The sequence below is a fragment of the Ricinus communis genome, chromosome 8, assembly GCF_019578655.1.
Source record: "Ricinus communis isolate WT05 ecotype wild-type chromosome 8, ASM1957865v1, whole genome shotgun sequence".
NCBI lineage: Eukaryota > Viridiplantae > Streptophyta > Magnoliopsida > Malpighiales > Euphorbiaceae > Ricinus > Ricinus communis.
The window spans coordinates 17,768,072-17,793,536 of record NC_063263.1 but is presented as its reverse complement, the minus strand read 5'-3'; the positions used below and the strand labels follow the sequence as shown (position 1 = coordinate 17,793,536).

The 25,465-nt window shown below is 28.9% G+C and overlaps 3 protein-coding genes across 4 annotated transcripts; 1 reads left to right on the top strand and 2 right to left on the bottom strand.

Annotated features, from left to right (window-relative positions):
• The first annotated feature begins 3,846 nt into the window (after positions 1–3,846).
• On the top strand, positions 3,847–7,918 carry LOC8261607 (ras-related protein RABE1c). The gene is made up of 8 exons (XM_002533062.4): positions 3,847–4,131; positions 5,369–5,441; positions 5,539–5,639; positions 6,411–6,476; positions 6,747–6,844; positions 7,121–7,183; positions 7,255–7,347; positions 7,443–7,918. The coding sequence occupies exons 1-8, from the start codon at positions 4,059–4,061 to the stop codon at positions 7,524–7,526; spliced, it is 651 nt and encodes a 216-aa protein (XP_002533108.1). The 5' UTR covers positions 3,847–4,058; the 3' UTR covers positions 7,527–7,918.
• A 439-nt stretch (positions 7,919–8,357) lies between these two features.
• Positions 8,358–11,681, bottom strand: LOC8261608. 2 transcript variants are annotated; one of them, XM_048377857.1, is made up of 6 exons: positions 11,429–11,681; positions 11,195–11,264; positions 9,421–10,374; positions 9,271–9,336; positions 8,995–9,193; positions 8,358–8,667 (listed from the first exon to the last, which is right to left on the bottom strand). In XM_048377857.1, the coding sequence occupies exons 2-6, from the start codon at positions 11,195–11,197 to the stop codon at positions 8,603–8,605; spliced, it is 1,287 nt and encodes a 428-aa protein (XP_048233814.1). In that variant the 5' UTR covers positions 11,198–11,264; positions 11,429–11,681; the 3' UTR covers positions 8,358–8,602. The 2 variants fall into 2 exon arrangements, with proteins under 2 accessions (XP_048233814.1, XP_048233812.1); XM_048377855.1 differs by having other exon boundaries at positions 9,421–10,383; positions 11,429–11,680.
• Positions 11,682–18,034: 6,353 nt separating this feature from the next.
• On the bottom strand, positions 18,035–18,777 carry LOC8261609 (zinc finger protein ZAT12). Its single transcript, XM_002533064.4, has one exon. The coding sequence runs from the start codon at positions 18,652–18,654 to the stop codon at positions 18,175–18,177; it is 480 nt and encodes a 159-aa protein (XP_002533110.1). The 5' UTR covers positions 18,655–18,777; the 3' UTR covers positions 18,035–18,174.
• Positions 18,778–25,465: the final 6,688 nt, after the last annotated feature.

Genomic DNA, 25,465 nt, shown 5'->3' with positions numbered 1-25,465 from the left:
ACGACACTGTTTTCGAAGGCTCTAATAAATTTCATCTAACTAATTTTATTCAATTTTTTTTCTTTCATATTTTCTATTTCCATGAACGTTTTTTGCTGTAAATTATTTCAAAACAGTATTAATATTATTTACTTATTGTTTAATACAAAAATATGTGAATTTATTTGTAAATAAAATGAGTGTCTTAATATTATACTGTAAATAAAATATTATGTTGTAATAGTCCAAAATAAATATCTGAAAGTAATAAAAAAGAGATACAATAAACATATTCAAGCGACTCAAAGACATGTTATATGTAGGACTGAGCATGGATCTCGGTGATTCCCGTCTGAACCGAATAATCGTACCGAAAAATACCATAACCGGAATAACCGAAAGTTTTTATAACCGAATTGAACCGATCCGAATTTTTTTACTATTACGGTATGGTATTGGTTCTTTAATAAAAACTGTACCATAACCGTACCAGAACCGATTCGTCTTGTACTGATCCGGACCAAACCGTAGAACCAAATTTTTTACATATATTTATTAATAATTATTTATATTATATAAATAATACATATTAAAAATAACTATAATATTATAAAATACTTTATACTCTTTAAAAAAATTATTTTATATTTATCATTTATATAATTCAAGCAATTGTTATCGAATAAAAAATAATACATATTAAAAATAACTATAATATTATAATATACTTTATACTCTATAAAAAATTTAAGTTATATATATTAATATGTCACATGATATATTGATACTAGTAATCTAGTATATATACTATAATATTAGATTTAAAGTACTTGAAAGCTAAGTACAAATTAAAGTACTTGAAAGCTAAGTATACCGTTTATTATGGTGAAGATGAGGCAAAAAATGTGGAAAAAATGGTAAAAACAACTTTAGAGTTGATGGTGAATGAATACAAGATAATTGATGATCAATTATATATGGATGAGGTTGTAGGGAGCTCAGAGAAATCTGCATATGATAGTGAGCCAAGTAATACGGAAACAGAAGAAGAGATTTATGAATTCTTTTTAGAGAAAGAAGCGCAACAAAATTTTTCTAAGATATCTGAGTTAGATAGGTATTTCGAAGAATTTGCAGAAAAATTCACCATTGATTTCGATATCTTAGCATAGTGGAAGGTGAATTCAGTAAGATATTCTATCTTGTCCAAGATTGCATGCGATGTATTGGCTATTCAAGCTTCAACAGTAGCCTCTGAATTTGCAGTTAGTACTGAAGGACGAACTCTAGATCAATATAGAAGTTCTTTACTTCCTACTAGGGCTGAGCACGGATCGATTCAATTCGATTATCTATAAATTACTAGTACCATACTAAACCTCGGTTATTTTAAAATTGAAAGTACCAATACCTTACCAAACATAAAAGGATCTAATACCGTATTGTACCAATTTTACGGTTAAATACAGTTCGGTTAGGTGCTATTTTCGATTCTAAAATCCTTTTCTCTCTCTTTTCAATCAAAAAAAAAGAAAAGACTAAGCTAAGCAAACCAAAGCAATCATGTGCTGGTCGGTTTTGATTGGATAAAGATTGTGCAGTGTTATTCATGGAAGAATCAAAACAATAGGAATAGTTATATATTCTATACACAATTCAAAGGAAATAATATGCTTAATGAGTTAAAAGACATAATTTAAGCACAAATCTAAATTAAGTATATATGACTGGGATGCCAACTCAACCATACCAACTAACAGATCCTGTTCGTCTTCCTTCCAGTGTACCGCCAACTAGCAACAGCAATCACCAATCAGATAATTCCGTATGGCAAAGTTTAATTACATAAACCTCTTCTTCTGATAGCTAGCAATTTGTCATGGAAATATAAGTAGGCCAGGAATATGCTAATATTTTAATGGCGTAATTATTATTATTATCATTTTTAAAAAAAAAATTATTAGAGTTCTAATAAAGTATTAGTCTCAGATTATGCAACTTTTATAAGTCTGTTTTGTTAACAAAACATTGATACTAAACCCCAAAAGAAAAATGATGATATTGAACAGTTAAATAACATATGAAAATGTCAATGTGAATTGAAGATTAATGCTAATTCTGGTACATGCTAGTCTTGACTAGTGCATTTCACATCTAACATCAAATTAGCCAAGATAACAATATGGCAGAAATTGAAAAAGAAAGAAAAGAAAAGAAGAAGAATATTAGTGAGTTTGTATGAGCTGGATACAATTAGTTGTGAACAAAAAAAACTTTTCATTTTATAAAAAATATGAGCCGAGTTACATTTCAAATCTAACTTAAATGGTAAAAATAATTATTTTTGAAAGGTGAAAGTTTTTATGAAAAAAATAAAGTAGAAGTTATATAATAAAATAGTTAATTTTTTTAATACTTATAATAAATATGGGAAGTTGATATTTACTTAGTGTGTGATAAGAATGTACAAAAATATGGTTTGAATATAGTTTATATTTTATAATTAATTTTAAAAAATAAATCATTTTATTTTAAGTCACTATTTTTATTTATATCTAAATAAATGAATAAAGTTTAATTTGACCTTCGAACTTTATAGTCAGTTTCAGTTTAGCCTTTTTCACTTTTAGTATAATTTAAGATAGTTTAATCATTTTTTAAACAAATCAATTAGAAGCGATATAATAAAAGTCTAAAAAGAAAATATCAAATTAAGCTTGAACGTAAGTTTGGGAGCCGAATTGAACTCGAGCGATATATTAAAAGACCAAATTAAACTTTATTATATTTTATGTTAAAATTAAAATATTAAATAGAAATTTTTTAAAATAATCGATTAAAACCACCGCTATTGCCATTTTTATAAGAAAATAAAAATATAATTGAGAATTTACAATCTAATACTACCATCTTCTACTCTTTATAATCATCTATACTATTACCTCTACCACCAATTAAAGAAATAATATACATAACATATAATCACTATTAGCACTCATAAGCACATCATATCTACTATTACAATAGAATAAACACAATTTAAGAAATAAAAAAAGGTTGATATTTAGCATCATCGCCAAATCCATACCGGTATTAATTTTTTATTTACTCAACCAACTAATAAAAATTTAAAGTATATAAAAAAATTTAATATTTAAATAAATTATAATTAATTTTTTTAAAGGGTCAAGTTGAGCATAAACAAAAGGTTTAGTGGCCAAATTAAGTTTATAGCTCGTGCAGATTACTTTTATTAAAAGGAAGGGCTAGATTAAACCTATTTAATAAATTTAACAATTAAACTTGCCATAAAAAAAAGAGTAAAGAAGTGTCGATTGAGCCTAATTGTAAAGTTTGAGGGCCAAATCCTGAAACAAGTATAAAATATTTGTAAATTTAATTATGAAGAAAGTCTATTCTACTCCACATCCATTAGATCCCAACCAATAATGACCAATAATTAGCTACAAACAGTTAATAATTTAATCATAAAAGATTTAGAATTGTATTATATTAAAAGGTCATGTTTATGTTCAAGAATCTAAATTAAAGAACTTTTTTATATAAATATTCGCAACTTAAATTTCATTAGTAAACTGCAAATAAAATATAACTTGTCGGCAAATGATTGGAGGTGCAGTTTCCTTCATTTTCTTTTTTTTTTTTAGAAGAACCTAAAATCCCTACTGAACTAAGTTAAGAGATCTGATTAAAAGCAATAATAATAATAATAAATATTATAGAATTAATAAGCCCTGCTTCAATAATGCTAACGTGCGCGGGAGAGTGACAGGCGCACTTTAGCAAAAAGAAAACAGCGCAATTTAGTAAGCCCACCACCAGAATCGGAGTTGATAGGTGGAGAATTCATCAAAACAAAAGGACTGTCTCTCATTTGGTTAGAAAAAAAAAGAAAAAAAATTAAAGAGAGAAAAACAGCTCTCTTTTTATTTTTATTTTTATTATTTTCTTCTGAAAATCTCTTTCTATATTTTTAGTCTCCTTCTGTTCTTGATCTGCTATCTTGTAATAGCCTTTTTCTTTTCTATCATTATTCCATTTCATTTTATTTTTAACCAATGGCTGCTCCACCGGCGAGAGCTAGAGCCGATTACGATTACCTTATAAAGCTCCTTCTGATCGGCGACAGCGGTAAGTGATTCTCTTTCTTTTTCTTAAAAAAAATAAATTTATAACACACAATCAATTGGATCTTTTTGTAAAATATTTTGATGTGGTTTAAGCATTTCTTTTTTATTTGATTTTTTTTTCCGTGATGTATTAATCGCGTGGTGTAAGATCTGATTGAACTTTTATGAACTAATTCTCGAGCTTTATGTTAGATATATTTATTTGCATTTTGATAAATCACGAGGAATATGAATTTGATTAATATTGTCATTTGTTTTTCTGCAAATCAGGTCTCAGAAATGTTTTCGCTTGTTTTTTGTTTTGTTTGATATGATGATTCTTATACTTCTTAATTTTAATTTTTAATTTTTAATTTTAACTTTGTTGTTTTGCTGTTTTTGGTCCAATTTCTCGTGTTAAATGAAATAAAATAGAAAATGAGAAGGCAAAAGCAATAACTAAATCAATACTTTAGATATGAAGCTGATTAGTAATTCCACAGCGACAAAGGGTTAACTGGTAAAGTAGTCATTAATGGTATTACGTGCAAGACTTTTATGTTTATAGATGATTAAGAATAAATTCGGAAAGGTTGGTCCAAGGCTTAAAATATATTTGTTGTGAAAGTCCAAGAATATGCATTTTTTGACTATTACCAATCCATTTTATACTAAAAAATTGCCGCAAGGTAAGGGTGGTTTCAAATTTACCCCCGAGGCTTTGGTATTTTGGTATGAGTAACCAGCAGCCTTGAAGGGGAAGCTGGAATTGTATGATCACCATTCCTATCTTGTAATTTGTCATAATTTTCTGTCCTTGTGCTTTAATAAGATTTTATGTTATTTTTATCAATGTTGGTTTCAGATTCATTATTTCGTCAAAAAAATGTTGAGTGATAAAAGAAACATTTATTAAATTAAAACACATTCTATGTCAGGGGTGCAGGTTGATCAGAAATGCGATAGATACATCAGTTTAATCTGGTTCAGAGGCTTTACAATGCTTAGTTATCTCGAATCTTATGCTTGGTGCATAATTTATGATTTTAATCTCTTTGCTGGAGTATGTCTCAGACCTTTAAGTTCTAGCCTGGTATCTTAAATTTGGTCTTCTTGTTGTAGAGTCTCTTTGTTGTCTTTCTTGGACTGGATATTTTATGTCCTTCTCACTAGCTTGGCATAATAACAAAAACATTAATTTATTCCTGTAAGTGATATTGAACTAAGATTTTGATTGGTCTTATCATTCGACTTCTCAGGTGTGGGCAAGAGTTGTCTTCTTTTGCGTTTCTCGGATGGCTCCTTCACTACTAGTTTTATCACCACTATTGGGTTTGTATTTCCTGACACTAGGGACTAAACTGCATCATATTTCTTTTCTATTCCAAAGAAATTCTCTAACCTCCCAAGCTTACTTTCCCCTATACAGGATTGATTTTAAGATAAGAACTATTGAGCTTGATGGCAAAAGAATTAAGCTTCAAATTTGGGATACAGCTGGTCAGGAGCGATTCCGAACAATTACAACTGGTAAGATTCTGTTCTGCAGGTGCTGTCCTTTTAATCTAACAAAGGGAGATTGCAGATGGTATTTTCGAAGGAGTTCTATTCATGAGGTTGCAAGTATTGCACATTGCATATGCGAGAATCTGGAATTGGTAGCTTTTCCCTGATACAGGAAATGGGATTTGCTTATCTGAACCTTTTGGGGTTAGGGGTTATTCAGGAAATAAAACTTGTTGGAAGAAAGATGGAATAATTCTGGGAAGGAGGGTAATCAGGGAGAGCTTTAGAGGGTTAATTATGATTTCACGAGCAAAGATTATATAAGGACTAGTGGAGGCCTGATATGTTTTGAATACCAGATATGTATAAAGTCTCTAGTCCCTCAGAGAATCGGTCGGCCGCTGTTTGTCGAGGCACATGTTTACTTAAATACTTAGGTGAAGGCCTTAAATTTTGGTATCTGAGAAACCCAGAAAACTGATGCTTAGGTTGGAGCTTAGCATCTTTATATTTTATGCTTATTTTTCATGGTAAGTCTGTGCTGGTCCTAGTGCCACATCCATGTGAAGAATGTTCTTGAATGAAGTGGATTAATCTTCATTCTAGACTAATATGGTCTCTTATTTCTAGGTTAGGCCCACTTGTAGTTCAGCTTTTAGAATTTGTTATTGTAGTTTTATAGTGCTTTTCTTCGAAGGTTTTGTCTTACATTGTTAGTTTCTGCAATTGGTTTACAAGTGCATTTGTGTTTCTATATGCTCTTTCCCTGTTTACCTATTTCTATCCCTTTTACAGCTTACTATCGTGGAGCCATGGGTATTTTGTTGGTCTATGATGTTACTGATGAATCATCTTTCAACAGTGAGTTTCCATTCTCTTTATCTGCTAAAATTTCAGACAGCTATGTGAACTGCAAATATATAATAATTTTGCTACATCCTGGTGTATCGTTTCGATTAGTTTTGCTGTTATTTTGTAATGCTCTGGCATAATGATTATCATGTGCATAGCCTAGTTTCACTGGCAATCAGGTGGAGAGTTGGAAAATTGCACTCATTATTGAACATGAACTTTTCATTTGTGTGCCTTTTAGTTTCTGCTCTTATAGACATGGCTTGTCACCTTTTTCAGACATCAGAAATTGGATTCGCAACATTGAACAGCATGCTTCTGATAATGTAAACAAGATTCTGGTGGGAAACAAGGCTGACATGGATGAAAGCAAAAGGGTATTGTACTATGTCTTTGACATGATTGTTTAAATGACTTGTAATTGCCTTTTCGATATTGTTCTTGTATATTTTCAACTTGCACGGGCAAAGTTTATTAAATTTCTCCACTGACTGCTCTCAATAAAGAAAACTTTCCTTAGGGAACAAATCCGGGTGTCCTAATTAAATCTATAAATTAAGCTGTAAATCCCTCTGTCTCTTTATATGTACACTCCTCCCTTGGATTGCTTTGAAGTTCATGTCTCTCATCACTGTTATCTTGATGTTTCTTAGGCTGTGCCAACATCTAAGGGCCAAGCACTTGCCGATGAGTATGGAATCAAGTTTTTCGAAACTGTAAGTAACACTTGTAGATATTGAATGTAATTGGATAATTGTTGGTGTTTATGCAAATATATTTATTGCAGAGTGCAAAGACAAATCTAAATGTTGAGCAAGTTTTCTTTTCAATAGCAAGGGATATTAAACAAAGGCTTGCTGATACAGACTCGAGGACTGAGGTATTTGAATTTCCTGAGACTGTTCTGAAGCAAGAGTTTTAAAATGAGAAAGAAAGGGAAGTTCTAATTATTGAGAATTTCGTTCTCTTTTGCAGTCAACAACACTCAAGATCAATCAACCAGACCAGGCAGGTGGGGCTGGTCAAGCTGCGCAAAAGTCGGCATGTTGTGGATCTTAAGAGCAAATTATTATTTAGTGATGCACTAATTGCAGGTGACAATTTTTGTCTGAAAAGGAAGGGAAAGAAAACTAATTCTGATGACAGGAAGATGGGTGCTTGTAATTCTTCTTTTTTATCATATTCTTTTCAATCTTGTTTTAGTGTGTGAAAGGCAGTTTATTACTAGAAAAATGCATTTTGAAGTTAACAATTGTGCGTCATGTGGCACTTTTTAGTTGGTTGCCTATTTTTTTCTTTGCTCAAGACTTATGCCCGAGACGTTGTTAAACGTTAGTTTCTTTGTAATGTAAAAAAAAAAAAAAAGAAGACAATTACTAAAGATATTAGTAGGGGATATTAAAATTGCATGACAGCAGGAAAAGGCCAATTGGTCAGAGTTTAAGATGTTATTATGTCCTTATGTTTTAGCGTAGGCCTATCTTTGCATACAGTGCATATGATGAAAATAGGGGGGCGTATGTGGAAGGTGGAGTCAAATTACAGATTTCAGGACTTGCCATCTGCTAAGCCGAAGAAATTTCAGAATTTGATTGATACCTACTTGTTGAAACAGTTTCATTGCCCATCATGATCATCCCCTCAACGTTCTTTTTAAAACACGCCTAAGCAACTGAGATTGGATCTTCGCTTCATAACCCTGAATGCATCTTCTCATAGCGGTCCCTTATTAGTTCAGTAGTCCAATTCAGGAACGGCCAACACCACCAAAGAAATGGAGCTCACCATGATCCAACTATATGGATTTCATGCTCTTATTCCCCAGTTTGAATGCCAATTTACCACAAAGGTCATAAAAAAAAAAAAAAAAAATGCCACCGTAGGTGTCAATTTCATAACAAAAATATTTACATTGCAATCATAATATTTCTTGTGGTTCCCTTAGTTATATTCTGCCCATGCTTAACAAGATAGTTGATAATCCACGGCAATCAGAAATCCGAATTGCACATGAACTACATATTAACATGTAAACGCACGCAATTGCCTATCCAAAAAGCTATGGCATTACATAATATTTCTATGCACATCACAGATGATATTTTATAATACAATTTGGGGCAGAATACTCCTTTTTACAAATTTAATTCCTCTTTTCCATAGATGCGCTGAAGCTCCCGAGTTGCTGCTTGAAATGATTCTGTCAAACAAAAGTACAAAATTAGACAAGCAGTCAGGGCCTGTTGCTAGCATAATTATCAAACTAGTAAATAGCAAAAATGTCTATAACTTGAATGCAGCCCCGTCCCCTCCTTTCTCCGCTGGAAGGAAACAAAAGACAAAAAGAAAAACAAAAAACAAAAAGGCACCTGTGTGTGAGTGCATATACAATGACGTACACAATATTTGGCTGTTTCTGAAACTCTGTATACACTTCTAGTCAAGACTTTACTGTGTTTGCAATACCCTTGTACAGGTGTGCTATGAGTGTTAAAATCCTAAAAAGAGTTCGTAATATAGAATTTACCTTTCCATATGCGAAAGGACTTCTGATTAATTGGTGCACCAAACACAGTTTGGATTACATCAAACAACATGCTTTCAGGAGTACTCCTCAGTTCTTGTACAATCTGATAAATTGTCTTTCCATTCTCAAAGTATATATGATTGTTTGGATGTTTTGTCTTGCAGCCAGCGTGGCGTTCAAACTCATATGCATTCAGCACCTTACATGCAAAAAATAGAACACGTCAGATCTGTGGGAAGTGTTTATCCAGGCAAAGCTAACAGTCAAGTGACTCACCTTGGAATAATTACATGATTGACAACTGCAAAGATAGCCAGAACCTTTTATAACACCTCGAAGCTCCTTGTTACATGGAACACATAATATCAATAAAGATCAAATCCAATAAACAAATTGATCAGTGAAAGGGGTATAAAGGGAAGTTACCTCCCGTGACAAGGCAATGTACTTTACAGGAACCCCATCCAGCATACCTGTCGAAATTAAACTTCTTACATTTGAAGGAAAGCTATTTGGAGCTTCTTTTCGCCCAGTTTTTACTTCAGGTTTGTTCCTGGAAACAGATTCAGTTTTTGACTTGGCAACCCTGGTGTTACTTGCAGTTGCATGGGCATCTGATGCATCAAACTCTTTTTGCTGAACTGCTTCTGGGGTTTGAACTGAGGATTCATCATATGATTGAGCATAACTGCTGATGGGCCTCCCCACAGCTATCATATCATGTGCATCATGAAATTCCCCAAAAGATATCATGTTGCCTTCCTCCTTACCATAGGCATCACTTATTGAGATGGCATTATCATCTCCTTTAATGTAAGTAGGACATGTTGCTACAATATGGGCATCTCCAATAGATATAAAACTACTTTCATTTTCCCTATTAAAGGCCTGATCTGTAGGGATGTCGCTGTTATTTTCGTTAATAAAACTGTGTCCCTTCAGATCAAGAATACAATTTTCTGAATCTTTCACTTGATTAACTTTAACTTTTCTAAAGCCACTATAGCTAAGACATTCAGGATCTTCCATACAATGAGATATAGACAGACTAACAGATGCATTCGAGTCATCTGTTTCAGGACAGATGGTTCTTTCAGCATAATTGACAGAACTCGTTGTGTCAGGTCCAAATAAACGGTGAATAAATTGGTTTGGAATTGACTGAAAAGTAGAAGGGTTATTCCAAGAAGGAACATTTGCACTGGAAATTCCTGAACTTGTTATGGTGTTCGGAGTTTGGAGTGCTTGCTTCTTGTTTGGAAACAACTCAGGTTGCGCTGCATCTACAAACCACTGGTGTGACCGTTTAGGTTCAATTCTTGAAGGATTATCATATTGTGAATTCTCGTCATCACCCTTTCCAATCCAAAAACCCTTGTTCTGAAAAGACTGGCAGAAATTAGGTCATAAGTTGCTTCCTTCCACATATGAGTGCCCATATATGCAGACACGTAAATGCAGGAGGATATCAAAAAAGGGCACAAAAGGTTTGAACAATTGCTCAACCAGGAAAGAAAAGAAAAGAAAAGAAGAAAAACTCAATCTCATCCATATTTAACCCTTCCACTCCAGAACTAATAATTCTATGATGTCACCGAAACAATCATTCCAACATCTCCTAAAACAGTGTATGTCAATTTCTAAATTCTATTAATAATACTAAACTTAAAACAATTTCAAACACCAAAACCACAATTCCAAACAGCCATATCGCTCTACTATTCAAACAAAAAAATGAAAGCATAAAACTTTTTTAGTTTAAACTATTTGACATGCACAATTCTATCAAGCCGTGAACTCAAACTACAAGTCAGATGAACAATCAAATCAACCAAGATTAACTAATGCAGTCATTCTCAAAATTCACACTACCTTTCCCCTAGGAACCTAACCAAACTTAGCATAATTAGCAACTCTCCCTCAACCCTGACAATATCATGCACTTTCAAGAATCAATTGAATTGAACCCCAAAATTGAAAAAGAAAAAAAAAAGACCCGATTTCTTAACTAGTAGCTCAGTGAAAACCAAAACCATTCAACAGCTAAATTAGAAATCCCAGCACTTTTTTTCTACTAAAATTTCAATGAAAGTAGATGAGAAGTTTTTAAGAATAAAATTGTGGACCCCAAGCAAAAATAATAATAAATAAAGAAAAGAACGAAAAAAGAAAAGGGTTGAGAGAAGAATCTAGAACATACCATTTTGCTTCTCCAACAGTTTCTACTTTACTTTTCTTATGTCATTTGGAAATTCAAAATTCACCTGTATCTGTAAGTCAGAAATAAAAATTAGAGAAACTAAAACTAACCATTAAAAGAATAGGAATTTCCAAGAATTACAATAAAGTAAATTAAAATCACACCGAGCCCCAAAGTACAGTAAACTATAACCCTAGAAATGGAGACTAAAAGGGAACCAGGTTTTAGTTTTACTTTTCACGATGATCAGAAAACAGATAGGATCATTGGTAGCCGGTGGTAGAGGGGTGAGTTTTTAAGGCAATCAACGGGAACGGCAACGGCAGCGACAACAGCAACGGCAACGGCGACGGCGGGAATTGATAGGAGGAAAAAAATATAACGTTAAAAAAAAAAAAAAAGAGGAAGAAGAAGGGATGTAGGGTGTGAGGTGGAGCACTTGATTTTTGCCCGTGAAAAGGAATATAAAAAAGAAATGGGACCAAAAAACAAAACCTGCATGATATCAGAATTCACGGTTTCTTTCATCAGGGACGCACACGTGTTCTGTAATATGATAAACTGGGCCAGGCTTCAATAGATTAATGGGCTCAGATAATCAGGCTTTAATAGTTCAAAAAGTCAAGGTTTACAACCGTTTCATGTCCAAAATGACATTTATAACCTCAATATTTTATTTTGAGTGATATGGAGAATTTGAGAGGGAATATTTAGACAAAAAGTTTCCAGATAGAGGTACATAATAATAATAATAATAATAATAATAATAATAATACGATTACCTTACCTTAATAATATGCATTGAATTAACTAATTACTCCAGCTTGCTTTTAGATTTGTGATGTATCTCTTTCTGTGTGAAAGGATCGTAAAGTAATTTGAGCATATGAAGAGATATTAGAATTTTTTAATCAGGACAAAAGAGATATTTAGGTCATGATATTTCATCTTTTTTCCTTTTTCTTTTGCGACATTATGACCTACTTATTTTATGTAAAAACAAAGGAGTTTCCTTTAGTAATGAGTGAATTTACTTTACAAATAATATATGAATAGGCTAGTTCCTAGGATGGGGCTTTTGCGGGTAACAAAATAAGTATAATATTTTAGCCCTTTACATGTAATAGTTTCCAATGAATTACTTCAAAGATTAATATATTTAGTGAACAATAAATTAATTTTTGTTCCAATCTAACTTCTATCAAATGATTGTAAAAAATAACTTAAGGGATCTAAAATTTTTTAGATTCTTAATTATATTCTTAAAAAATTTATAAAATTTAAATAAAATGACTGTTATTTAAGCTAAAAAAATGCAACTAAGAGTTGATGAAATAAAACTAATAAAGTGAAAGTTAAGAAAATTAAACTAAGAAAATGTTTTTATGAATACTGAAATATATTTAAGCTAAGAAAATTGAGAAAGTAAGAAAAAATTGAAAAAAGAACTAAATTATGGTATTACCAGGAAAATATTATTAAATATTGTTGATATGATTGTTGGTTCCAAAACTTGAAGTGAGCTTTTTAATTTATAAACTTCCTCAGTTTCATAATTATGTCTCTGAGAAATGCCTTCAATCCACCACCTTGATATAACAACTTATTTGAAGTAATTAAACAACTTATTTGAAGTAATTAAACATGTTAGACTACTTTAAGAAAATAGTACCATCAAACTCTCAAACTTCTTAAATAGTTAAACACGTAAAGTTGTTACCATAAAAATGATACAATAAAATTCTTCAATTTCGTGAAGCTATTAGCTTTCTGCAATGTCATAATTCTTGTCATGTATTCCTCCCGAAACATCTTAGTTTCTTCTCATTTTCCATGTTTTCCTCAGTTTCTTTATTGCATCGTCTTAGATATATACTGCACCGTCTTAAGTATCTGAGTCGGTGAAATAAATATGTGCTAACTCAACAATATTCATGCGTATTGATTTCTCATCGTATTATCTTGGTTATCTGATATGATTATTATACCGCCTCAATTATTTAAGTTAGTGAAATAAATATGTACTTACTCATCAACATCCATCTATAATGATCTTTTACTGCATTGCCTTAGATAGTTAATCAGAGAAACAATTACTACACTACTTTAAGTATTTAAATCAATAAAATAAATAGTATACCGCATCACGTATTTGAGTCGGTGAATTACACTACATTAGAATCACATAAATGAGTTTGGTATTGGGAAACAAATATATATTAATTTTGAAACTGAACTACTAAGAAATTTTTCTCTTTTTTTCTTTTGTTAAATAAAAAATAAATTTATTTTCGAATTACGAGCTGATTTGGCACAACTTGATTGCGTAGCATTTGCAATTAAAGTAAATACAAGTCAGTGTGATGTTATTATGTTCTCTTTCTCATCCTCGTTGAACTAAGTTTCTTCACATTTTCGTTTAGAAGCTTCACCAATGTTATCCCTATCCTTAACATATACTCCAAACTAACTGCCACACATATAATATTCATTTCACTCGAAACATTTTAATGAGCCAACGTATGTATATGATATTACCCAACATTTTAATCCTATTAAGGATCATTGCAGGGGTCATGAAACAATCCCAACGATTGCAACATCAAGCAAAGGCGCAGCGAAATGATGCTCGTAGGCATCACTGCCATCATCATCGACAGCAGCAGCAGCATCCACGAGCGCATGTCCAATATCAAGTAATGCCGAAGCAGAGTAGTGGTGGTGGTCATCATGAGACGACCACTGTAGACTATTTGCGGCTCACTTCTTTTCTGGAATTTGATAACTCATTCTTGTCACCGTGGAACTGGAATTCTGTGGATTCTCTACAACATGGAGACTCCAGAGATGGGGAGAAACAGAGCATGGTTTTTCAACTGGGCTCTTTTTTTAGTCATGATCTTCTTTAAGAGTTGCCAGATTTTATTAAATATGATTCAATTTGTAGTTTGGATCTCTAATTTAAATCTATATTAGTCCTTAGCCATTACTACTACTTGGATTGTAAACTTTTTTAGTTCAAATATATAGATTTTTTTTTTTATTTTTAAAATAACAATTTTTAATTAAAATTAATAATTATTATTTAATGGAATAAAGTTGAATTTAGCTACTAACCTTGTTACCTAGGTTCAATTAAGTTCTTTTTCAAATTTATGAACTTTTTCAGCATAAAATCTTTGTATATTTGATTTAAATTAAATTCTTTTTTACAAAAAAAGTGAGTGAGAATTACTTAAGAAAATAGAAAATAATTAAAGAATTTATAATAATATTTGAAAATTATTTTATAATCTTAGTATAATTAATATAACTAAACAATAAGTAGTTATCATCATTATTTTCATTGAAATCGCTCTTATTTTTAATGCTCTCGGTATATCACTACTGTAATTGTCTTTTTTACTGTCTTTATTAAAAAAGATACATTAAAAACACTAAAAAGTAGCAATCTTTATTTTCTTATTATATATATATATATATATTAATATAAATAATTAATTTAATGTAAAATTAATATTTTTTATTTTTTATTATATCTACTCTCTTTCTAGAGAGAGTGTAATTCATTCTCCAATTTTTATAAAGAATAAGATTAATTGGAACTAAATATGTAAGGATTTAGATTAAAATGTCCATAAATTTTAAAAATGGTTAAATTGAACTCAAATAATAAAGTCAACAGTCAAATTAAATTTTATTTGTTATTTAATTAAAAAATAATTTATTAATTAATGTTATACTTTTCTAATATTAGAGTTATTAAAAATATAATATATTAATTATCAAATTAATATAATAATTTGTGTAAGAAATAATAATTTAAATAAATGCATAAAGTTACATATCAATGTCTCTATGTCAAAACTAGATACATATATCATATAATTTTCATGTTAGTTAAAAAAAATTATATTTTAATATATTACATATATAGATTTACGTGTATTATCTATTGTACAATTTATTAATATTGCATCAATTATAAATATTTTATTAGTTTAGAAATTAAATATGTATTTTTAATTTAAAAACTAAATATTAAAATTAACTAATAATAAATTAATATATAAAATACAAACTTAAAGAGCGACATAATTCATAGTATTAGGATCAAATTTTTCTGATTAAATTTTATTATTGCAAAGAAAAAGATAAAATATTAGATGAGGTATGACATTATTAATTGTAATATTTACTAAATTTTTGTTATATGTATTAATTTTATTATTATTAGACTTTAAGGAATATAAAAACTTTAATTACATTAATCTATATAAGTATTAATTAATAAATTAACAAAATTTTTCATTTTAGATAATATATAATTAATTATTTTTTATAATATTTAATATATAATTTTTGATCCAATGATAATTAGATTTTACACCTATCAATAATTTTGAATAAAAATTAAAATTTATATATAGAGATTAAAATTAAAATTCGCTTAATCAATAATTGAAAACTGATATCGAGAATTGCAGCAATCAATAAATTTTAGTTGCTTAATGTTGTCTATCAATTCGTTCAAAAAAAAAAAAACGATTCGTTTATTAGTTTTTATCGTTTCTTGCGAGACAAATGATTGTCGTTCCCTTTATATATTTTGGTCCCACTTAATTTTTAAAATTAAAATAAAAAATTTAATTAGATTTGATATGTATATTACCCTAATTAAATTTATTTAAATCTTAAATTAAATTTGACCAGATTTAAATATTTAAATTTATATTCGATCCAATCTGGACAAATATAAATTTTTAACTAAATCTAGTTTATTATAAAATATTAATACATTTATTTTATAATTTTAAAATCGAATTAAATTAATTGAAGAGATCTTAATAAAAAAATATTTTTAAATTTATTGAAAAAATTAAATTTTTATAAAGCTTAAATAGGTCTTAAAAAAATACATAGTCGAATGTAAACTTTATCTAAAATTGATAAATTTATATTAATTTTATATATAAAATATATCATGTCTCACTGAGATTTTTTCTTTACTTTAATGCCGCAGCAGTACGTGTATGCATAAAAGTATGAACCGCCAACAAATATTTGAACAAGTAGTTTTCTTAAATGTTAAGTCTACATTGAATGTGAGATACAAGCTTTATTTTTGTTGTGTTCTTATATTGCATAATTATTATTTATTGTTTTAATCATATTATTTTAATTTATAATAATAAATTAAATTTTTATTTACACGTAAAACTTATTAAAATTAATATCGCTCATCTATGTATAATTTAATAAAAAAAGTATGATTCATAATATGTCATATAAAATAATAATTAAATATTAATCTATTTATTAAACAATCCCACTACCTGTTTCTATCTTTCTATTTCCTTTTCTTTCTTCACCTCTCTCCCAATCATGTCTTATTATTAAATAAAACCTCAGATTTAATTACGTGTGTTCCTCGCAGTGTATTGCTTTTTCTGTTTGTATGTAAATATTTGAATCTCCATTTAATGGAATTTAAATCTCTTTATGATACTAAATCTTCAATTTCTAAAGTAACCTAATTTATATGTAATTGATTTCGTTTAAAAATGTTTGTGGAATCCATTTTTTAGTCTTGTAAAGTTGCCTACTATATATTGATGATTAATATAAATTAATTTAATTTCTAAAGCTTAGAGTTGGTGATTTAACCTAATTAGATGAAACAAGGCCGATCTAAATTGGGTTACTTTAATAAAAATTCAAGAAAAGGTATAAAATTAAACTTGTGATTTAATTTTTTTGACACAAGAGATCATGTGGGTTTTTTTAATTATATTTTAGTATTCTAAAAATTAAAAAGTTAACAATTTGCATCAAAATTCACTAATATTATTAATTAAATAGTTATTTAGTTCATTTATTTAGTGTTAATTGGTTGCGATTCCACCACCATTTCACTCCTTAACAACTTAGCTTTCATCTAATACTAGCCATGTTAATTTTTATAGAGTTTGTAGATAAAAAAATCAAAGAGAGAAAAATAGTTTTAGTTCTAGTAAATCTCAATGAATTTTAAATAATTTGATATGACTACAAAATATTATAATTTATTATTTGTCCGAAAAAATTGATTTTAGAGCGATCAGACTATGTTTGAAATTCAATCTCCAAAACAGTTAATGGTGTAATAAAATAAAATAAAACCACACCTAGAGTCCTTACTCAAAAGCATGGAGGGAGTCACAAAAATTTAGCAATAGGGGCTCAAGATAAGAAATTTTAGAGTGAAGAGAAAAAAAAAAAGAAAGGAGTTGGGGGCAACATAAGTTAATTATTTGAAAGTTATACGGTAAAAAGGCAAGCTTAACTAAAATCAGAACCCAGTTTAACTCATTGATTTGTATGACTGATAGATATGTCTGATAAAGCTAGATGACTATGAATACTGAAATTTCTTGTACAAGCTATAATACTAACACCTGAATTCTAGCAAAGATCCAAATCTGAGCAAGGAATGACTGCCTGCCTGCCTGCCCATTTATCTATGGGGAGTAACTATATACTAAGCAAGTTACAAGTAGAATGAGAATTATCTATTTTTCATTAGTAAAAATGCAATTTATGTACATCCATATGCTAGAGTAACAAATATGTTTATGTAAGCACTTGGTTGAGGTAGAATAAATTTTTCCTATTTTCTTTTTCGGTTAACATTCCATATTTATAAATCATGAAATTGTGATTTCGTTCTAGTCATATGCTAGAGTAATAAATGTATTTAGGTGCCAAATTTTGACTGAAATTGGAACATACAAAATCTTTCCTGGAAAGGATCACAAATCATAATAAGCTATCTAAAAAAAGATGTCCACAGAAAAGGAATTGTATGAAATAGTAATCTCTTCTGTATATTAAAACAAATGAATAAATCTGAACACAAAAATTCTAAAGCAACCAACTAATCTAAAAGAAAAAAAGAAAGCCAAACAAATTCTATGTTCAAGAACCCTAGATCATAAAACTCAAAACAGCACCTTTCCTAACTGCAATGTCAAGTCATAATTCTCCACTGGCGTCAAGTTCAAATCCAAGCACAAAACTCTCTTACTAGAATTGGATTTCTTCATTACCGGCACGGGTAACAAAGCTCGAGTCACCACCCCATCACCACCACCACCACCCGTATTACCCCTGTGTCTCCTCATGTGGCCGCCAAGAGCTTGACCGATGGCGAACTCAAGGCCACAAATAGAGCACTCGTGAGTTTTCGGCTTTGGGGGCGAACTGGGTAACTTCAGCAAGTCATCTCCGATTAGTTTAGGCTTCTTGTGGCTTGCACGGTGTCCTCCTAACGCCTGAAACGACGAGAATCTCCTGTTACAGGTCTTGCATGCAAATAAACGACCTGGTTTTGAATCTTCCAACTCTGTTTGCCCAACTTTAGAGAGTAGCATCAAGCAATTAGCCATGTCAATTACAGCCTCTTCTCTGTCTCTCTTCATATTTAAGTTTATACAAAGAAGAATACCTTAAGCTCAAACTATATATCTGTAAGCTGAATCTAAGGGAATGAAAGCGAATAAGAAAGATGTGAAAGTGAAGACTTTTTGGTGTTGAATTTATGAGATGGAAAGCAAGAGAGCGGAGTGGGGGTGTATTTATAGGCATCGAGGTGGTAAGCAGTGACGTATTTGAAGTGTCATATTTGCCCTCCGATTCTTGTGGGATAAGAAAGTGGAGACTGATGGTTTTTTGTGTAAATAGTGAAAAACTTCAGGGGTAATAATAGCCGCCGTAATCAATACGTTTACGTGACCGCGTTGCTGAAAAGCGAACAGTCTCTTGGAGTGAGCGAGTGGAAGTCTTCCTGATTACCTGACAATTCTAGAAACATATTACACATGTACTACCTGTGGAGATTGTTTTTGTGTACTTTCTCAGGGCGCGTCAGTTTGTGTTAAATTTGACGGGTGAAGGTTTCAAGAGCAACCAAATTTATTTAATTTCTAGGGAGCATGATATAATAATATCTTTTTATATATAAATATGTTTATTTTCTATATAAAAATTATAAAATTTAATTATAAATTTAAGATTTATATATTTTAAATGAAGTGAAAGTTAATTTAAAATTTTACATGTTTAAATTTGTGTAAATTAAATTCGATAAAATAAATAAAATTTTTAATGAATTTTTATTAATTTATTAATATATTCTATAAAAAAATTATCTATTTTAATTTTATCATTTATTTTAATTATTTTTACTTTTTTAAAATTAAATATATTTTTAATAAATTTTAATCAAATATAATATAAAAATAAATTAAAATTATTTATTATTGTATTATTTAGAAATTAGTAAAATTTATATTTTCTTCATTTTATACTAACTATTATTTTTTTAATAGTACACTTGAATTAAATATTTTATTTATAAATTTAATTATAGAGAAATATTAACTTAATTAAATTAAATTACTATATGTAGATATTGTAAGATTTATTACATCTTCCAATACAATGATAAAATAGAAAGATTTTATATTATATTAGATAAAATAATAAATAATTAAAATATTTTAATTTAAAAAAGATGATAATATAAAATGAGTAAAATATTAAATAAACTATTCAATTTGTTATTTTTAAAATTACTTTTCAAAGTTAACACAAATAATTTCTTAATGTAGAAACATAATGTGAAGGTTTCAATTCTCTTATTAAATCAATTGAAGAGATAAATTAATTTTAGATTTCATAATTTTCTAATTTAAATAAATAAATACATAAAAGTTGTTATAATATATTAAATCTATATTTATTTAGAATATATATTAGTACATATATCTAAAAATTATTTTTCGAGCTATTTAACTAAACAGTATTACAAAATAGAATAGAACAAAACTAATACATTTTAACTATAATTATTTTATATTTATTAAAAAATATTAAATTATAATCATAAAATGAGTTAACATATTTTTCAATTTATGTTTTGCAAGTTATAATAGTTTCTTTATCAATGAATAAAACTCATAAATTGAATGTCGAAAAAAGAAAAGAACAAAGACAAGTAAACTTACTATTACTATTATTATTATTATTATTGATTAAAAGAATTTGATTTTCTCATTTCTCAAATTTGTGGAAGGTGAAATCCAGATGGTGGGAAAGCGCGTGGACGGTGGATCAACTGTTGAAAGTAGAAAAGGGTGAAGTGAGAAAGGAAGCAAGAGGTTAAAGAGAAAGAAAGGAAGGAGAAGATACAGTGGAAACGTGGATGGCGAGCACCCAAGTCTTACTATAGAATCCACGCGGTCCATTTAACTCGAGTGTAAGCTTCCTCCTTTCACACCCTATGCTTCCTTAATCTTTCCATTAACCTCAATCCTTAATCACTTCTAAAATAAAATAAACTAAAATACAAAATATATAAACCTACCCTTAGTCTTATTCCATATGGGTTTCCCTCATTCCTAACATAAACAATTTCATACCACAGAACTAAGGATAACGTTTTTAATTAGTTATATATATGATGTCCACATTGCATTATTATCACCTAAGTTTAATAATAAACTCAAAATACATTTTGACTAGTGTATAGATGAGATTAGCCATACTAAGGATTCCAGAGTCTCAAATTTGAATCACCGAAACACCCTTAGATTAATTAAATTAAATTAAATATAGATATTAGATTGGGAAATTTAGTATAGTTGATGGGAGAAAAATAACTTAAAATTTTTATTTAAATAAATAAATATTTGGAAACACAGTAATTATAAACTATGATCCAGATGATAGGGACATGTTTACTTTAATTAAAAGTGATACATTCAAACTAATTAAGAAATTTAATTGGGAAATTTCCTAATCATAAATGGACAAATAATTTATATCTTAGATTGTAACTTCAAAAATATGAGTTTAGATCTAAATATTTTATAATTTTAGGTTGTAATTTATACATAGATTAAAAATTTACATACGGTTTTTGTATTACCTAATGAAAAATCACATATATATATATATATATATATATTAGCAATTTTATAACTAAAAATTAACTGATTAAACTAAAAGAGTCCTTGATATGGAAAGATGTGGGCTCCAAACAATAGTGAAGCAATATTATAATTTCCCTTCTTGTTTAGTGAAAAACATTGTAAATATAATGTAAAATTTTCAATAAATTTAATCTAGAAATAAGTATTTGACCTATTTTATACAAATATTTTTTTTTATAATAAAAATGGTATTTTTAGTCTTTTTAATTTGAAATTATGAGTTCCTCCCTGCATAGCTAAGAAGCATAATTTGTGGGTGGGATTCCTAAATTCACACAAGAAGCTACAAGGAGACTGTATATTTTAAGTTGTTGGGATGTGACCTGATGTTTAAGGAAGTCAAGGGCCCAAGGGAACAAAAGTAGTTGTCACTTTGTGAGTAATTTATGCATTGCTTTGATTGATTCTATAGAAATTAATTTATTATCTAAAGAATAATTGAGTTGGGGGGGTTTATGAAAATGAAGACTGCAATCATCCAGGGGGCTCCTTTTCAGTATAAAAAGGAAACAAGAGATATCAGAGAAATTTAAGAGACTATTCAATAAAAATAAATAAAAATTAAGAGACACGTAACAAATGTTAGAACAAGTAGCAATTTGCTCCATGAACTTGTAAGTTAAGTCCACTTAATTCTAAATTGAAAAAATTATGGTACATTTGACAATTTAGACATCTCTTACTCTAATTTTAGCAATGCATGTGTAATATAATAAAAAAATTAAATAAATTATTTTATAATAGTAGTTTTTTAAAAAATAATATCAATTTTCTTCTGATTCTCTTAATCTCTCCAGATATTCTTTTTTTTTTTTAAATCCTTCAAACACTCAAATTGCAAATTAAAAAAAAATCATAATATGGAGAAACTCATGTCTTAGAATATTAGAAAGATTGATGTACATTTTTGTCTCCAAGATGGAGCCATAACACAAAAAATTGCCATCTCACTGTTGTCGTTATCATTGCACAGAAGTCATCGTCGTCGCCATCACCGTCGCCATAGTGCAGGAACACAACAGCAGTCACCTCACTAAACCCATCGCCTCACCATCTCATGCAACAATCGTCGCCATCTTTGCCCAACACCACACCTATATGTGCCCATTAACAATAGCCATAACCATCTCTCCGAAGAATTTCATTTTTAATGCGATGGCTATAGCTTGTTGGTGCAATATGATTTCTTGTGAATTTCTTTTTTCTATCTAATTTTCTTCTAGTTCATTCTATGAAGACTTTTCTTTAAAAACACTATTCACTAAATTGCCAAAAAAAAAAAGATTTTATGAAAAAAGTAACTATTTTTCTTAATACAGTTCACTTGCCCACTGAGTATGAGATGCACTTGCTTAAAATTAGAATAAATTGAGCATTTTATGATATATGCGGGATAATTGAGCTATGAGTTTCGATTTGGATTTAATTGGACCTGACTTACAACTTCAGGGGGCAAATTGCTACTTAAACCCATAACTGATAATGCCACGTGGGTTTTTTTTATAGGCTTCTAGGAAACCTTCGGTTTCACATTTGCTAAACATAGGGCTCCTTTTGGCTCGTTTTGTTTCAATTGTGAAGGACATGTGTGGTGTAAGTGTTTGATTATCACATTACATATTATATTACAGATATTGGGCGGCTCAATTTTCACTACTTTCTTATGTGTCCTCGAGTTCTAGTTGAACTTAGAAATAGAACCTTTCATATATTCGAATATACACTAACAAACTCTTATATAACTTAATTTAGATCTAATTGGATCGGTAAAAACTTCTATTTTTAGACATTGAGGTTGTAGTTTCCAGACTTCCATCTCTTATGAGATTAACTTCCTATTCGACTATACACCAACAAACTCTTATATATCCTTAATAATTCATCTAAGAAATGTCGTACCTCTATTATTACAAATATCTAATTATATAATATATATCTCTGATTAAAAATAATATTCGAATAAAAAACTTTTTTATTAAGTTCAATTTCAATTTGAGATTATTTATTTATATATAAATTTGATTATCTAAATCCAATTCTTTTAGTACTTGCACTTAAAAATTCGCAACTATTAAGTATTACATTATGTTTAGTTAAAATATATAAAATTTATATTGTAAATCTAAAGTTTATGTGCTCTGAATAAAGTGAAAGTTAATTTAGAATTTTACATATTTAAATTTATATATAATTAGTTATAGCTAAATTAAATTTTACCAAAATAGGTATAATATATAAATGCATTCTATATTATTTGTCCATATAATTTATAACACTAAAATATATCTTTCAACTTTATTATTTCTATTTTACTTTCACTTTCATGTATTTTTCTCAAATGAAATGAATGCCTTAATGAACTTCAACCAAACATAGCATCAGTGTTATTATTAATTTTTTATATTTATAAAGAGTAAATCTCAAAACTCCAAAATTTATAAGTTTCTAAATCATCGAATTAAAAGTCTCATAATTAAAAAAGTCAAGTTGTTAGTTTTAGTAGTTAATTAATCTGAATCTATTAGACCCACGTTTTCAATAATTATAATTCATAGCTAGAAACTGCTAATGGACCTAAAATAATTATACAGATCAATCTGAATACCAGGAAATTCGATGTAGCTGAGTAGATAAATTATGAGTGATGAGGAAAGCAAAAAAAGAAAGCCTAACGTTAATGTTTGATTACATTTGATATTATTATATTTGACATGTAAAAACATTTTTTTTAATCCTAAATATGTTGACTGCATTAATGAATTAATTATACAAATGATAAAAGCACACATATGACAAGGTCGATGTCGTGGATAACGTGCCTCATAATGCAGGATTTGAGATGTTTGCTTAATTCCACACCATGACACTTGAAAGCAAATGTTAAGATATATGTCTAATACCAATTAATTGATTTACTAACATTTTAGCATTTGAAGTTCCAAAAGCAGTTTCAAATAGTTACCCTATTATATGTAAATCTAATTTGGCATGTATTTCATTTTATATATATGATTGATTTTTCTTGTTTTATCTATAGAAAGGCCAGTAGACTGTGAAATATATAACAACAACAATCATTTTCTTACATTTGCTATCAAGCGAAATCACAAATAATATAGAAGTAGGGGTTTGAACTTAAAATCTCCATTTCCTAAGAGCAATCGCTATTATCAAATAAAGTAGATAAAGTTTAATCCTTTAATTTTTTTTATTTTTGATTTTAATAGAATCTCTCATGACAATTATATAATTAAAGATTTTTGTAATAATAAATATAAAAGTAAATATAAAAAACCTACCTTCCCGTTTCATTTATTTGTAAAATTGGCAAGTGCTTAATTTTGTAACAAAAATTAGCTTATGGTTTATTCTATTAATAAATTACTGTTGAACTTACTAACACCATTCACTAATTTTGATGTACTTTTATATTCATGCAATTTTATATATTGTGATTTTTCTACATGACACTTTTTTTATCTTGTCTATTTCTTTTTAATGCCAAATCAATTAATATCATTAATATTTTATACGATACCTCTCAAATTAAATTTTAATTTTTAATACAAAAATCGTTTTCAAATAATTTAATAGCTAACTAATTATTTTAGACTTCAAATAACATATCCTTTTATAATTTATTGTTAAATTAAAAAACAACTTTTAAGTAAATTTTAAGTATGCTTATAAATTCTTGAGGCATATAACTACATAAAATTATTATAAAAATATTTCTTATTGATATATTAATGTCAAATTGTAACATATACTAATTTTAGAAATTCATTGGTAAAGGATGATAATTTTGAGAATGAGTGTTAAAGAATAAAAGAAAGAATGAAACTCGAGGGATTGTTTTTGTTTCTCATCTAAGACAATCAAATTATTCAAATCTGTCCCATAATTTTCCCTCAACCGTTAAAATAAAAATTAATTATTTTTTGGCTTGATTCCTGCTGTGCATTAAGCTCTGAACAAGATTAAGTTAGTTAATTGACATATATGCTGATTTTGAATTTAAATTTCATTAAATATTAATATTATTTAATTGATATTTACTAAAAGGATATTATTTTTCTAGGTTGGTAGTTCTTACCGGCTTAATCGGTCCAATCCAATTTAATTATTTATAAAAATTGAATCAATTGAACGAATGGTATAGTCAGATCTTGAAAATACTGCCTAAAAACTATTCTTAAGAAAACTGTTGGAGTGGACCTATACATTAGATGATGTC